The sequence below is a fragment of the Alosa sapidissima genome, chromosome 24 (assembly GCF_018492685.1).
Source record: "Alosa sapidissima isolate fAloSap1 chromosome 24, fAloSap1.pri, whole genome shotgun sequence".
In the NCBI taxonomy this organism is placed as follows: domain Eukaryota; kingdom Metazoa; phylum Chordata; class Actinopteri; order Clupeiformes; family Clupeidae; genus Alosa; species Alosa sapidissima.
In genome coordinates, this window is record NC_055980.1 from 9,169,804 (window position 1) to 9,184,696 (window position 14,893).

General features: G+C 42.4%; 1 protein-coding gene across 1 annotated transcript; it reads right to left on the minus strand.

Moving 5' to 3' along the window:
* Window positions 1-1,262: 1,262 nt before the first annotated feature.
* dusp3a (dual specificity phosphatase 3a) lies at window positions 1,263-14,421 on the minus strand. Its single transcript, XM_042082558.1, has 3 exons — window positions 14,052-14,421; window positions 9,652-9,875; window positions 1,263-7,033 (listed from the first exon to the last, which is right to left on the minus strand). The coding sequence occupies exons 1-3, from the start codon at window positions 14,216-14,218 to the stop codon at window positions 6,825-6,827; spliced, it is 600 nt and encodes a 199-aa protein (XP_041938492.1). The 5' UTR covers window positions 14,219-14,421; the 3' UTR covers window positions 1,263-6,824.
* Between the last annotated feature and the right edge of the window lie 472 nt (window positions 14,422-14,893).

Sequence of the window (14,893 nt, forward strand, 5' to 3'; positions counted from 1 at the left end):
GCTGTAGCATCAGGGCTCAATTGACTTGAGCGTTTTCAGTGGTCCACGCGGACAGCCCCACGTCCCTGAACGCCAGGTGTGCCTCGGATGAATGCTGCGAAACCACAAAGACCATTTGCATCAAATCATAAGGAAATTGTCCTGCTCAGGAGTGTTTCGTGTGCACTGAACCCACCGTGTGTGTGTGTGTGTGTGTGTGTGTGTGTGTGTGTGTGTGTGTATGTGGAAGTGTGCGTGCCTGTGTGTGTCTGTATTTGGAAGTGTGTGTGTGTGTGTGTGTGAAAGAGAGAGAGTGGGAGAGAGAGAGAGAGAGAGAGAAAGAGTGGGACAGAGGTCATGGCACACCGAGCACTAAAAAAAACTTCACGGGGAAAAGAGACCACATATAAACTTAAAAGGAATTTGTCTCCATCTGTTGGCCGAAGAAAAAAAAACATCTGTAATAAAGATGTGATGCGTTAGTGGCCTATTTGTGAAATAATGTATCATCCTTAATCAAATTAGTCACCTTTTACTTTAGATGTGGAGCTACATAGGACAAATGTGCGTTTATTATTATATATATTATTATTATTATATTTTATTTATAATATTATATTATATTATTATATATTATTATATTATTATATATTATTATATTATTATATATTTAGTAGCATTAGCTTGCTGAAGCTCTTGATCTAATGAGGCTGGGTGTTCCTCACCTGGCTATTTGGTGTTTGTAATGACATATTCTTGGGAGGGACACATGCAGGTGTCCCTCCCAAGACCGAGACGGCAGTCCCGAATGGCCTGATGTAATCATGGGACTATTGTGATTCTCTCTGCCTTCGCCCCCCCCCCCCCCCCCCCCCCCCCCCCGCCTCCCCCTCAAGTGAAGACATTCCTCAACTCTTTGGTAATCAAGCACTGTGGAAAAAAGATGGCTTGTAACATATGAAGGCTGCGCTCTGGAAATGGGGTACTGTCATGCAAGCCATGCTGGTGTAGGCTACATTTAAAAAATGACTCCTTCTCATGCTTCAGTCTCAAGGCGAGGAAACCCGTGAGTAATGACTTATTATTGCAATGGCCTCGTTAATAAAATCTTCCAGCTTTGCATTGTGTTTTATTGTTTCCCGTGACAGGAGAAATTGCAGCGCAAATATTTGAAAGAAGTTTTGCCTTCTCCCAGAAAAATGGAAGACAAGAAAATTGCAATCATCAGTGTTTATAGAGAAAATTATGGTTTCAGAACCCAGAGATGCACGAAGACAATCTCGTGTTATTTTAGCCATTTATTGTTCAACATAAGAAAGGAGAAAAAAGAACTTTCCCGGGTAAAAAAAATAACATTGGCATTTGAAATCAAGTGCACTTCAACAAACAGTGTCTATATATCTGTGGAGGAGCTGTCCTGTTCGCTTGGTGAGCCGTGGATACATAAATCAAAAATATAAATATAAAAAATCAGTCTTCCGTATAAGGCTTTAAGGTGGAATGTGGTGAGAACAGCTCATTTTGTGTCAATGCATTCCCTGTTTGTACCACTGTCTTGCTTTGTACCATTTCAAAATCACCTTCGCAACACTGGAGTTATGTATGCCTAAATTCTTGAGTCATACAGTGTCCATGTTCATAACGTCAAACATCTGTGTAACATCAAAGTAATATTGTGATTAGTGGTTGTGTGTTTGGGGGTGCTGGGAGTGCATGACAGGTGCCTTATTATTGGAGGAGGGCCACTGAGGTTACTTGGGCTCAATCCCCTGCAGATGTGAAAGCTGTCGTCATGATGGGGGGTCAGAGTAACCTGCTGCACGGTGGTGCTGTCATATCAAAATGTACAGCAGTTTAGACTGACGTCATGTGGTGTGTTCGAGTGGACACACACAGAGATGTTGTAGCTAGGCTATGTACCCAATACAAATGTCAAACTTAAATCGGGGGTGGGGGGGAGGGGGGGTCAGTTTGGGATTTAGCTTTCGTGCGAAAGAATGAATTCAGTAATTATGCAACTCATGCACGTGCATGAGCAGGTTGTGACCTAAGCCAAGTTCTGAGTGCAGCCCAGTCAAGAGTATTGTGTAAACATGGGATGCATTTAAATAAGAATAGCTTTTGGACAGGAATTCACAGCAAATCATAAAAAAACGACCTATTTTCAGCCAAACGGAATTTTGTTATAGGAACAACTTAATTAATGAAACATGTTAGTCTCAAATAGGGAATTTGACACAGCTGTTACGAGAATACAAACTGTAAGCAACTAGAACAAATTCTGACCTTTCTTATAATGTCATTAAAATAAAAATAAGAGTTCACAAACTGGATTGAGTATGAAGAATAATCAGATTAATTAAGTATTGACAATAAACTTATTCAGGGATTTTTGTGCAAACTAGAGCTGGTCAACAGTAGGTGGCAGTGTTGCATCTTCCACCAGTTCTATCATCTAGGTAAGGGCGTTCACCGTAAACAATATCACTCTAAGTACAATCATGTTGAACCACACAATCCAATCGAAGAATTCATGTTCTAGCCGGTGAACATTCACCCTAACCAAACTGTATGTTTTAAATAATACATTGGTCATCTGTTATCCAATGACTCAAAGATCTCTGTGACAATAGTAAAGCCAACATACATCAAAGATAAGATGCCATCTTAGACCAAAAGTTCAGAAATGGACTCTTAGTCTAACTGACTGAGTGTCCTCTATATGACCTAACAGAAATCATCCTTAGATCCATTCAACGTCACTATGACATGAAAAGTTAGGGCCGAGTTCAGCTTTAAAATTTGTAAAGAACATGTCTGTAAACATTTATGTCTATTGATTCATTTTGGCGCTTCACTTGGCACAAACAATCCTTATTCGTTCACTGTGTACAATTTGAGTGAAAGGGCACACGGGTTATGGTATATATAACTACAGTCATATAGGTTGTACAAAGCCTATGTCTCCAGATTATACAGGAATGTTTATAGAGCGTGTGTATTTGTATGCGTTTGTATTGTATAGTTGAATTTATTTGTTTCTCAGAAAATAAACATTTTTGTGCAGCAATGAAAAGCAGCATCGATGACAGGTGAGATCAAATGTAGACATAGCCCATGGCTGTCCTAAGTCTTCAGGGAAGACTTACAGTGGGCCTTCTTACTGACACTACTGAGGATCATTTATCACCATGGTCACCACAAATGAGACAAATGATACCTTTAAAACATCACAATTATAACACAAAGCTATAGCTCAACATCACCATTAATATTAACATTTGCTGACATACACATATATAAAATAACAAATAAAAAACAGGAATTGTGATGTTTTCTTGATAGTTTTGACACATATATAAAACAGGCACTATATATATATATATACGATATGATGTATGGAAAGTAATCACGTTATGATGATGTTTAAGTGGAAGCAGTATTTGGTGGTGAAAGTTATAACACTATAATGTGAGGTTAAGCTACAGAGACTATGCTGAATATTTACCTTAACCAACTAACACATGTACTGATAATACCTATACATTATAGATACATTTATTATACATTCATATATGTCAACACTTAAATATGTATATACATGTATATATCTATATGTATATATCTGTACATGTATATGAAGAAGAGTACTAGGCTATACTGTGCCTTGTGGCAGAACTTAAATTGAGTGGTGTGTGTGTGCTGTGCATGTGTGTGTGTGTGTGTGTCAAGTGGTGTGGGGATGTGTGATTTATGAAGGACCCTAGATCATTGCGAACACACAAATCAGCCTTGGGGGCCTTTGGTCACAAGTCCAATCGATCTGACGTGGGTGAACTGATTGCCCGATCCCTCTTTTTTTGTGCACTCAATCCAAATGGAAGTGATCCTGGTTGTCATGTAGGAAGGGACTGGCTGGGCCTCGCATTAGTGCTTCTCTGATCAAGACGGAATGTTCACTGAGGCTATGGGTCATCGCCACTGTGCTACCTTGCCCTCACAAGGCCAGAAAGTTGGGACAAAACACCCCTCAGGGAAGAGGCCATTTTGATACTCTGATTCACTCATACTATACTGCACACGCGTACAGTGCATCCATCCACCCTGTCTTCAAAAGTACTAAATGCCTATATGAGACACAAAGACCCAGATGAGACATAGTGGGAATGTGGGGACTATCATCTACTCTCACTCTACCAAACCCACATTCACTGTGTTCATTATGGTCTGGAAGCATTCCTCTGGTATCGTCCTGTTCACATCCCGCTTGTATAGTTAATGAGTTTCAATCCAAGTAATGCTCAAAATTACAAGGTCAGCTCATAACTCATATATCATTAACAAAGAACCCTTTACCTAAAATCACTTAATCAAACTTATTGAGCCAATACGGAGATGAGCTATGTAATATCCTTTCCATTGAGAATTTAACGTTTCCCACAACTACAGCAGTTATATTATAGTCAGATGTAAAATGAAACTGCTTTCTGTTGTCATCACCAAACCAGTCCCCATTCACTTTCAACCAGAAAATCTGGTTTGTCCCTATTCAAAGATTTCAGACCATTATCCGATAAGTTATGCATATGGACCAAGGCAGCATCGGGTGAATGGGTTTGCAGGTTTTGTGAGATCTTGTGTGAACAGTGTTTTAAAGTAACTCAATGGATGTTTCTTTTAAAGGACAAGTTCAGTGTTTTTATACCTAATTGTTAGGTGCTGCATTAATGGCATACTGACCAATGCCACCGACAATTATTTTGGCACATTTCTGTATACTTTGAACAGACGAGAAAATATGTTGATGGGAAACAACTCATAATGGCGGTGAATGGCATCTTGCTTTTCCAACAAAAATGTTCAAATGTGAAATTCTCAAAGTAAATCCTACAGAATACATGCATACGATAGAAAAGTTGTACTCCTACATAATTTATTGTTTCAGAGCAGTGAGTCTTATTCCAAGTCAAAGAATTTGTGGCCGGTTGTAACTTTGCCGAAATACTGTTCAAAAGTCTTGCACAGAATCACCAAAAAAGCCTCAGTGTAAAATATTACTTTTAGTTTCAATTAAGTTGGATTCAAGATGTAATAAAACTTTACTTAATGATTTTGGTAAGACTTTTGTAATGGTCAGGTAAAACATATATTGTATAACCTTGTATATATAGACCGTTTCAATCTGTTCCTGGAGGATTTCCAGTTAAAACATACAAAACCAACGCAGATACTTTGAACATGAAAATGAATTGGACTTTTGGTGTAATGCTCTACAAAATTTGGACTCTAAAACAGTTTTTTGTTCCACCGTAAATGCCTTAAAAGAACACACCTGTGTTATACAGTTGAAAGGGTCTATATGAGTATACTGGGACGTGTCAAAAATGATTGTCGGAGTTTAACGGTAATGGAGAGTCTGTTATTACTCCAGCAGAAGATGGAAATTCAATTTAAATCCCTGGACCTTGTCATTTAGTGTTGCATTTTGGCAGTGACTAACTGGCATGGCAAGGCTGTGGCTTTCTACTCAATTGTGCCAGACTATGTAGACAACTGTTGTATGGGAGTAGTCGAAGCATTGGCAATGTCACATCTGCATAGAACTGGCCTGTTACCAGAGGTGCGTTCAAATTCGCGAACATAGGCGAACGTTTGCAAACAGTCGCAAATCGTTTGAGAAGGTAGTTCACCGCTAACATACAGTGGAGCTGGAAGTGAGCTGGATGAAGTATTACTGTTACAATAGAATGTTTACACCAAATCGTTCAAATTTAACTGTTTGGAGAATACATATTCGGCTTGAACGTTTGCTGCTGTTTAGGGAATTTGAACGTACCTATGGATTCAGGTTTGTTGTGATGCATATGTGTGCAGGCAGAGGCTAGGGGCTTCTTTATGACCTAGCATGGAATGTTTTTTGTCTTCCCACTAAGGGCAGGTTCTGGGCCAGGCCTAATTATTACTGAAGACGTATCAGCGCAGACAGTCTGATTTCTAGAAAACTCTCTGAGGATTCCAACTTATCTAACCTAGTTTCTGGAAGAATGGGAGTTAAAAATACGTGACAGAGAGAAATTACTTTTTCTCACAAGGTTTCGAGTCTTTGTCTACCCCAAAACAGCACTGACCCTGTGTTACATGATGGAAAAAAATCTTGGTGCTCTTTCCAAAGGAGGCCAACAAGCGCTCCTGTTTTGTTAGGTGCCTTAACATTGTGGCCCTCCATACATGGATGGGGTAAGGAACGGCAGTGGGAAATCCATGGAATGATTGTGCTATAATCTAAGTTTCTATAGGTGTCTGGGCCCTCAAGCTCCAAAATTGGACAATGCGACACATACTCAACTGTGATCATAGGAGTGCGTAACAGGTGGAACAGTGACTATCACTGTGCTGTACCTGTGGAGGCTTTTTGTGAGGTGATTTACAAGAAGGTGGGGGCAGTAATCATGATCAAAAGCAGAGAGAGATGGAGAAATGAGAAGGCTGCTTCCCCATCCTTCACTGAAGCTTACATACACCCACCCTACCACACCGGCACGGTGATAAGTTAGAATGCTAATGATATAAAATGATTACGGGATTATATAAAGTTGGTAAACTGTATGTGTGTGTGGTGTTTGAGTACCTGTATTTAAATTATACATGTGTTTTTGTGTAGACACACAAAATGTGTGTGTGTGTGTGTGTGTGTGTGTGTGTGCGTGTGTATTTGTGTGTATGCAGCTGGCCTGGTGCAGATTAGAGTCCCCACATAGCCCAGTGGTGGTTCTCAGGCAGGACTGGGGAAGCCCCAGGAGGGGAGAGGAGGGGGGGGGCAGATGAGAGTGCCAGGGGTCCTCCTCTCATTTGGTCTTGAGTTTGCCCTCCTTGGCCAGCTTCTCATTGAGTTGGCACAGCTGGCGAAGGAACCCGTCGTTGGGTCCAATCTCACGCTTGTGTCGCACGGTCGCCACGGCAACCCTCACATCCATCTTGTGGCGGAGCATGAGGTATGCGATGACAATGGTGGGAGAGCGGCTATAGCCCTCTCGGCAGTGAACGTATACTTTCCCTAGGTGTGTGAGAGAGAGACAAAGAGGGAGAGAGAGGGAGACAGACAAAGTGAACCAGGATTTAATGCAGCCACTGTGCCCTCTCAAACCAAGATTAATGTCGAGCTGGTGACGAGACACAAGGTGGGGTTTACACCAGTTACTCTGCCTGTAACTGAATCAACTGTTATATAATATCTCATAAGATACAATACCTGTTCAACACAATTCTAGACAGTCCAATTAAGATTTAACTGGTCTCGTTAATTTGTTTCATTCTCAGAGTGTTAGTTAGCACATCTAAGAATGAAATCCAGATGCCTATATTCCAGAGCTACAGATGCCTTTGTGGAAAAGGTATTGATTGTTTGCACTAGTAGGGTAGAGATATAGAACAGCACAGAATGGCTCTAAAAACAATGAGGACAGTAGTGAGAGTAGGTCAGAGACAGGCAGGGGGTGGGGGAGAGAAACATATGCCATGTCTGCTCAATCCTGCCTAGCAAAGCAGCCTTGGACAACGCAAATATGGAGCTGACCTCTGCAGCAGACGGCCAAAGTCAACCCACATTCTCTTCTCACCACACCCCTACCCCCCCCCCCCCCCCCCCCAGAGCCCTGGTCCCAACTAGCAGCCCCCTACCTACACTCCCAGCTTCTCTCCACCTCCCCCCTACACACACATTCATTATCGACCTGCCCACACCCCTGGAGGAATTCACCTTGCCAACTTCTATCGTGCTGCTTCTGCAGATTCTGCAATGCATCTGAAACCTGATCCCTCCCTGCTTCCCTTTCTACCTCTCTATCTCTATCCTTTGTTTCTCTTCTGCTACCTTAATAATATCCCCTTCTCGTTTTTATTTCTCTCAGTGTTCTACTGTAACTTGATATCCTTTGCTAGCAGCGGAGGGACGCTGCTTTCGCCATTGCGATGACCTTTCCACGATTTTAAATAACCCTTCCTCTTCCCAACAAATCAATGCAGAGCTGAGTGATGCCACTTATCCGCTTGTCGGATGCGTAGTGAATCCTCAGCCTTGGCGGCGGAGAGGCCTCGACGGCTGACACTCCCTTTTTCACTCGTCTGCATTCTGTCATCGTGTTGCGAGGCTGGCTGACGCCCCTTACCCCGCCCCCCCCCCTCCTGAGCACGCCTTGTCACAAATGTCACGGCAGAGATGACGCTCTGGTTGCAAAGTGATGACGAGTATTCGAGTATTTTTTTTTTTTTCGTTTTCGGGGGCTCTCCAGCCTCCATGGAGAATCAATGTCCTCCCTCCCCTCGACCAGAAACAGTCCAACTGATTTATAGTGTAACGAGTGGCACAGCCAAATTGGCAAGGAATTAAGATGCTTTATAATTGCACTTGTGTGTCAGCGATGGCATAAAATCCATCCCATAAAACATCAGGCTGAGGGCACCAATTAGACATGGCACTAGGGGTGAGAGATTTGGGAGTATGTTCTGGAGTCGAGTCTAAGATTACTGTCTTGGGAGGTGCTCCAGCTTGGCACATTTGTGAACTGCTAATCAACCACAGGGGCAGTTGGGGCAACTGCTAATCAACCACAGGGGCATTCCCAGCATGTACTTGTGCTTCGTTCATGACAAAAAGCTACACTTTACAAAATCCTTTCCATCTGGAGGTGTTTAAACATAGATATTAGTATACATTCAGAACATTGTCGGCACTATTTTGCTCATGAAGCAATATGTGAATATTGTTCAATAAAGCCTCTTTATCTTCATGACCATAGTCTCACCTCTACAAGATTAATATCTCCCTTGTTGGGAATGTGTTTGTTGTAAAACAATGAAAACATTGCCTGTGTTTATATCTAACATTTTTCTACCACCAGACCATGATTGTGTTGTGTTTTATGCTGTTCCAGAAATGTGTCATCGTTAGAAAAATAAGGAAACTATTTTGACAAGACTAAAACAAGCTCCACATTCAACCACATATGAATCCTATATACTACATTTCAGAAAGGTATTTTTTAACTGTGTGAGATTATTTTTGTTTAGTATTATATTCTGTTAGCCTGGCTAACACCAGACCAATTCTCAATGGGGTCTGCCGGATCAAATGCAGTAGGCTTAGTCTGGTTCCCAGACTAATATTTTATTATTCCTATTTTATTTTTCTGACTTTGTACTGTGAAATCTGATTCCTAAGATCTAAAGGCTTCATGTTTAATAAGGGGCTAAGCTAAGAACAATGGCCACACCCTTGCCGACTGGTCATTGTTGATTAAATCACCACCCACACTAAGCACATCTGCAAAACATTTTCTGGTTAAAACCAGGTATGTAGCCCTTATCAACAAAATCAATGCACATAAACAGGAATCTCAAGCAGCTGAGCCTGGAACATCAATAAAATTCCACACAGACGTCTTTGAGTGCATTGTTGCACACTAGCAAGACCTAAAACAGCATACACATTGATTTAATTATACAGTGTTATATAGTTCGCATAAAATGGAGAGATGATAAAGAATTGCTTTCCTGCATGTTTTTTTCCCTGCTATAGCAATGGTCTCGGTTAGGGTTTTCAAGTGTAGGGGCAGTGATTCAAAAGTTCAATAAAATATTATTTTGACCAAGATGGAGCAACCAATATAAACATACCTTTCCCAGACAGGGCCTTGTCGATAAACTCTGCCCCCTCCTCAAAGAAGGCACTGAGGACAAATTGCTCTGTGTCGTTGGCCTTGATGCCATGGTACGTGATGCCGGTGCCTGCATAGAACTCTGCATTGGTATTCACATGCATGAAGGAGTTACCCTCCGCTGTGTTGAGGATGTGTGTCACCCCCAGCTTCTGCAGCCGCATCACATTCTGGGCCACAAACCTGAGACGAGACAGAAAGGGGGGGGGGGGGTTATGATGCAGTGAAGTTCAACCCAACAAAGACACAGTGTCATCAGTCGGGGGAATTTCTGGGTTAAGCAAAAATAGCTCAAGTAAGAAATCACAACGGCAGATTTATGTAAGTTGTAAGTCTTGAGGTCAGAGTGATGGAAGGCAGACAGGCCTCCCTGCTGATTGCCACATTGTTAAACTCCAGACCGAAGTTATGAGTTCCCATGCAAAGTGCCAAGCAATTTAAATAGGCCTAGCTGAAAATTGGAACTAATTTATGAGTATGTGTCCGGCGTTGTATGTGGTTGTGTTTGTTGATGCAGCCTGTGGACACAGTGAAGCAAATCCAACCAACCAAGTCCAGATTGTGGTGTGTATAGTATGAAGGGTCTGTGTAGAATCAGATAGCAGGAATGTCTGTCTGTCTTTGCCGGATATCAGGGATGGAGGCCTGTTCCAAACCCACTTGCATTCGCCTTACACTAATGAGATCTTGGCCATGGCCCCAAGGCATACACAGGCCAACAGGCACCCTACACAGTGCCTGGAATTGAGCTGATGCCCGTAGAAAGAGAGAGAGAGAGAAAGAGAGAGAGAGAGAGAGAGAGAGAGAGAGAGAAAGAGAGAGATGGGAGGGGGACTGGAAAGTTCCAGCATCCTGCTGCTCTCCAGCACCTGCTCTCTTCCATCTTTATCTATTCATATCTATCCCCATCTCTCTCCCTCCTCTCCTCTCTCCTCTCCTCTCTTCTCCTCTCCTCTCCTCTCTCCTCTCCTCTCTTCTCTTCCCCTCCCTCCCCTTTTCTACCAATCCCAATCAATGATGAAGCTGTTTTACACCGCATCAAGATTACAAACAATTGGCTGAATCCAGGCCAAACAATGCCTAAATGGGCAGACAAGCCAACCGTAGTTCCTAATAGTAGCCGTGGCTCATTAAGCAAACTGGCAAATATCTGAGTCTTCCTGATCAAAAGAGGCAGAGAGAGAGAGAGAGAGAGAGATGCGCGAGAGAGAGGGAGAGAGAGATGAGAGAGAGAGAGGGAGGGAGAGCGAGAGATGAGAGAGAGAGAAACACCTCCCATGCTCCTTTGCCTTCTATATAAATAACAAGCTCCACAGGCAGGACTCTGTGACCTCTCCTGGGTCCCCGGGGATAGAGATCCGGAGACTCCCCCTCCTCCACACCGGCTGGCTGAGATGAAGATCGAGTCTGCCACCATTTTGCTTTATGACCGTAAGATGTGGCTGCCCATCTGTGTCCATGTCTACTCGCTCCCAAGGCTTCTCTGTACAGAGCAGTGCTCCTGTGCTCTGAGCTTGGATTCAGATCTGCTTCCTACAACCTGACTTATAGCCAATGTACACATGCACACACACACACACACACACACACACACAGGTGACTGACTGTGTGCGTGTACATTTCTGTGGATACTCACTGACTGTGTTCTGTATGTAAGGGCCACCCCAAGTGTCTTTGCCTAGAGCTATAAGTGCCAAGTGAGCCTGTACAGTGTGTGTGTGTGTGTGTGTGTGTGTGTGTGTGTGTGTGTGTGTGTGTGTGTGTGTGTGTGTGTGTGTGTGTGTGTGTGTGTGTGTGTGTGCGCGTGTGTGTGTGTGTGTGTGTGTGTGTGTGTGTGTGTGTGTGTGCGTGCGTGCGTGTGTGTGTGTGTGTGTGTGTAGCAGCCCTGCTCACCTGGACTATGCTGCTCTCTGAGCTCCACTAGCTGCAGTCCCTGACCATACATTATTAATATAATCCCCACAAAGAGAGCAGATGCGTGCAGGGAACAGAGGGCTGCCCATTGCCCTAAAGTGCAGCCACTCCATCAGGGGCTAAAAATGCCAGCTAATATATGGAAGCTATTTCTATAGTGAAAGTGCAGTCCTGTTTTTTCCCATTAGTAAGATCCTTTACTTTTACAGTACAGACTGTACCTCACCACAGAGCACTCAAGCACAAGCCAAGATATTGTTAAAGTGACAGAGGATGCGAGATCATAGGTTGGAATGAGACATATTTGCCAAAATGTATTTCTAAAATATGTATTTCAAAAATGTATTTCGAATATGTATTTCGAAAATGTGTTTCGAAAATATATATTCCGAAATGTATTCCGAAAATGTGTATTTCGAAAATGTATTTCGAAATGTATTTTTGAAATGAGACGTATTTTCCACTGGTGTTGTGTGACTCACTATACTGGAAAGGTATACACACAGGAAAGGTATGTCCAGTAAGGTGATTTACACTGGATAAGAATATACATTTAATAACCATTGAATAACAATGTATCTTGACTGGATGCTTTATGTAATGTACAGAGATAAGATGGCCTTGCTTATTCATCTCGGTTTTATTGACCTTTTATCCAGTAGCTATTATTTACCAAATTTCTGAAGAGAAATCTTCAGTATTCTAAACCATGATTACTTCCTTTGAGACAGAAAAAAGTATAAATCATTATAAGCTACATGTTTTACAGCATAACTGTAAAATATTTCCCAAAAGTAAAACATAATCCAACATTAACACTCAAATTTCAATGTTGTTTTGTTGCTTGTGTTCATCCAACAAAATGTCATCTACTGACATGAGATGACTTCTAGCTCTTCGTAAAAAGCCCCTGTGAATCTAACACGTTGTTGTCTGTACTTTGTCTCCCACTGAGCAGGTTTAGAGACAGAACAGAACCACAGAACTTGCACTAAACTTGGCACTGTACCGTATGCAGATTGATTAAGCTGTTCTAACAGAGGTAATGGGTTTGTCCTGTTGCCCTTCTCCCTGCTCTCTCTCTCTCTCTTTACAGAGAGCCAAGCGGTGTATGGGACACAACAGAGAAACTTCTAGAAGCACATATTCCACTCCACTCTGTCACTGTGACCTCCACAAGTCAGATCCAATAGACAATAGACAGTCAAGCTGCTGACTATATCACACACTGACATGACAAACATCCTGTGCACACACTGGGGAGAATACGCTACCTGAGAGCCTAATTTGATCAGGTCAGATCATACTGAATATAGGCTACAGCATGTTTGAATCGACTGTCCAAGAAAGGATGTTATAGTTCCAAACCCAAAAGTTTATAAGTACAAGGACTATACATCAATAAAACTCTACATTTCTGACTGGTGTAGAACAAGAACAACAGTCTACCTGCATCTCTCTCTCGCTCTCTCACACACACACACACACACACACACTCTCTCTCTCTGTGTTTGTGGTGTAATATGTTTATTGCATTGGGGTGGTTAGAAACACTATGTGTGTATATTATAAAAACCAAACCAATCATCAGTTAATCAGACAGGTGAACAAAAATAACACCTTTCGCCATCGCCTGCAACCTTTTGTCGTGCTGTAGTAAGCTGCGCTCATTTGGTCTTTTCTGATGATCTCATATCTCCACGCGAATCAGTCACCAATGCCTTGTGCTTCGGTCATGCTTGTTTCTAAGAAGCTGAACGGCTCATCCCATTTCTCCACTTTGCGTGAGAAATTATTTAACAAAAAGAACACGTGACTGTGAAAGGACGGCCCAAGTGGAGAGATGAATGATCTCTATGAGATAACATGATGGTGGCTATAATAAAGCATGCCGTTCCATTCTGGAAAAACAAGTCTTCCTATCGACTCTTCATCAGTGCATTCTAAGCGTTCTAATGTTTGCGAAATTATCTTTTAGTTGTGCTTCATTCCATTGTGTAACACTCATGATCTGCAGTAGTCTATGAGATTAAAAGGTGACACTTTAACAATCACTGTTGAAAACCCTGCGGTGAGAATTTTACAACCATAGGATGCAGTTGCACCTTGTCAATAGCCTATGTCGTAAGGCAAAAGGTTACACTGTTAATATAGGTGATCTGGGTTAGCCTATATGTGATGTATTGTATGTGTGTTCCCTACTACAGAGCGCAGTGTGGATGATAAACCAGGAATTTCTGAATGAATTGGAAGACAATCTGGATGTCGTGAATCACCCGTAGCCTACAGATATTGAGGGGTATTGAACAGTAGGCTGTGATGTGATGCGTTGCTAGGACGATGAAGTAATCGTCTACCTGTCTGTCATCTACCCAATCTTGTTAGTGTTCGGAGGTATATGTCTCAAAAGCGACACCCGAACCATAGATAAATATGGTAACTTACGCGTTGCCAATGTAAATCCGGGGAAACACCTCGTTGAAATGTTGTGCTGGTAAGCTGTAGAATCCGCTGCCGTTTGACAATAGCTCGTTGAGTTGTTGCACAGTAGCTTCGCTGTCTGGCACACTGACTTCAACTGGTAGCTTGGCCGGGCTCTGGTGTTTCTTCATGTTTCCAACGCAGTTTCACCAAAACGATAAACAAGTGTCAGGTTACTGTCGAAAAAGTGTCAGTTTCCGATTCTGCTGCATTTTATCATTCGGTGGAGAGACGCCTTCGCCTCGGTGGTTGAAACGCTCGCTCCCTTGCTCGCAGACACACCCCGACTCGCCCACCGGCGGTCAGACGCTCTACAGATCGGAATTTGCGGAGGACAGCGACACGCGCACCAGGGTGGCAACCTAAGAACGATAAACAAGGCAGTGAAAGGGGCGTTAAAGGAGCCGCTCTGTCACGACGCCTGGCTCTGACCGTGACAGTGTACCTTATACCTCTGTATTTCAAAGAATCCGTTGATAAATTCATTAGTAGGGTTATGATACATTACGATCGATAATCTGTCATTTTAACAGTAAGATCAATGGGGGTAGTTACGTAGGGAATTGTCACCCTCTTCAGCCTAATGTTGCATTTCAAATCAAAGCATCACGAGCTTCCAGAGTACGTTAACTTGCCTGTATACGTATGTGTTTTAATGTTTCATGCCTCAACCTCACCCTGTAAAATATACCATTATAAGTCTATAGCCTACCATGGTGAACTGCAAAGATCCAACAAGTGTTTTTTTACTCAATAGGATGCAGTGAGATTGTGCTACTTTAGCTTCCCATAAATTTGGATAAAAG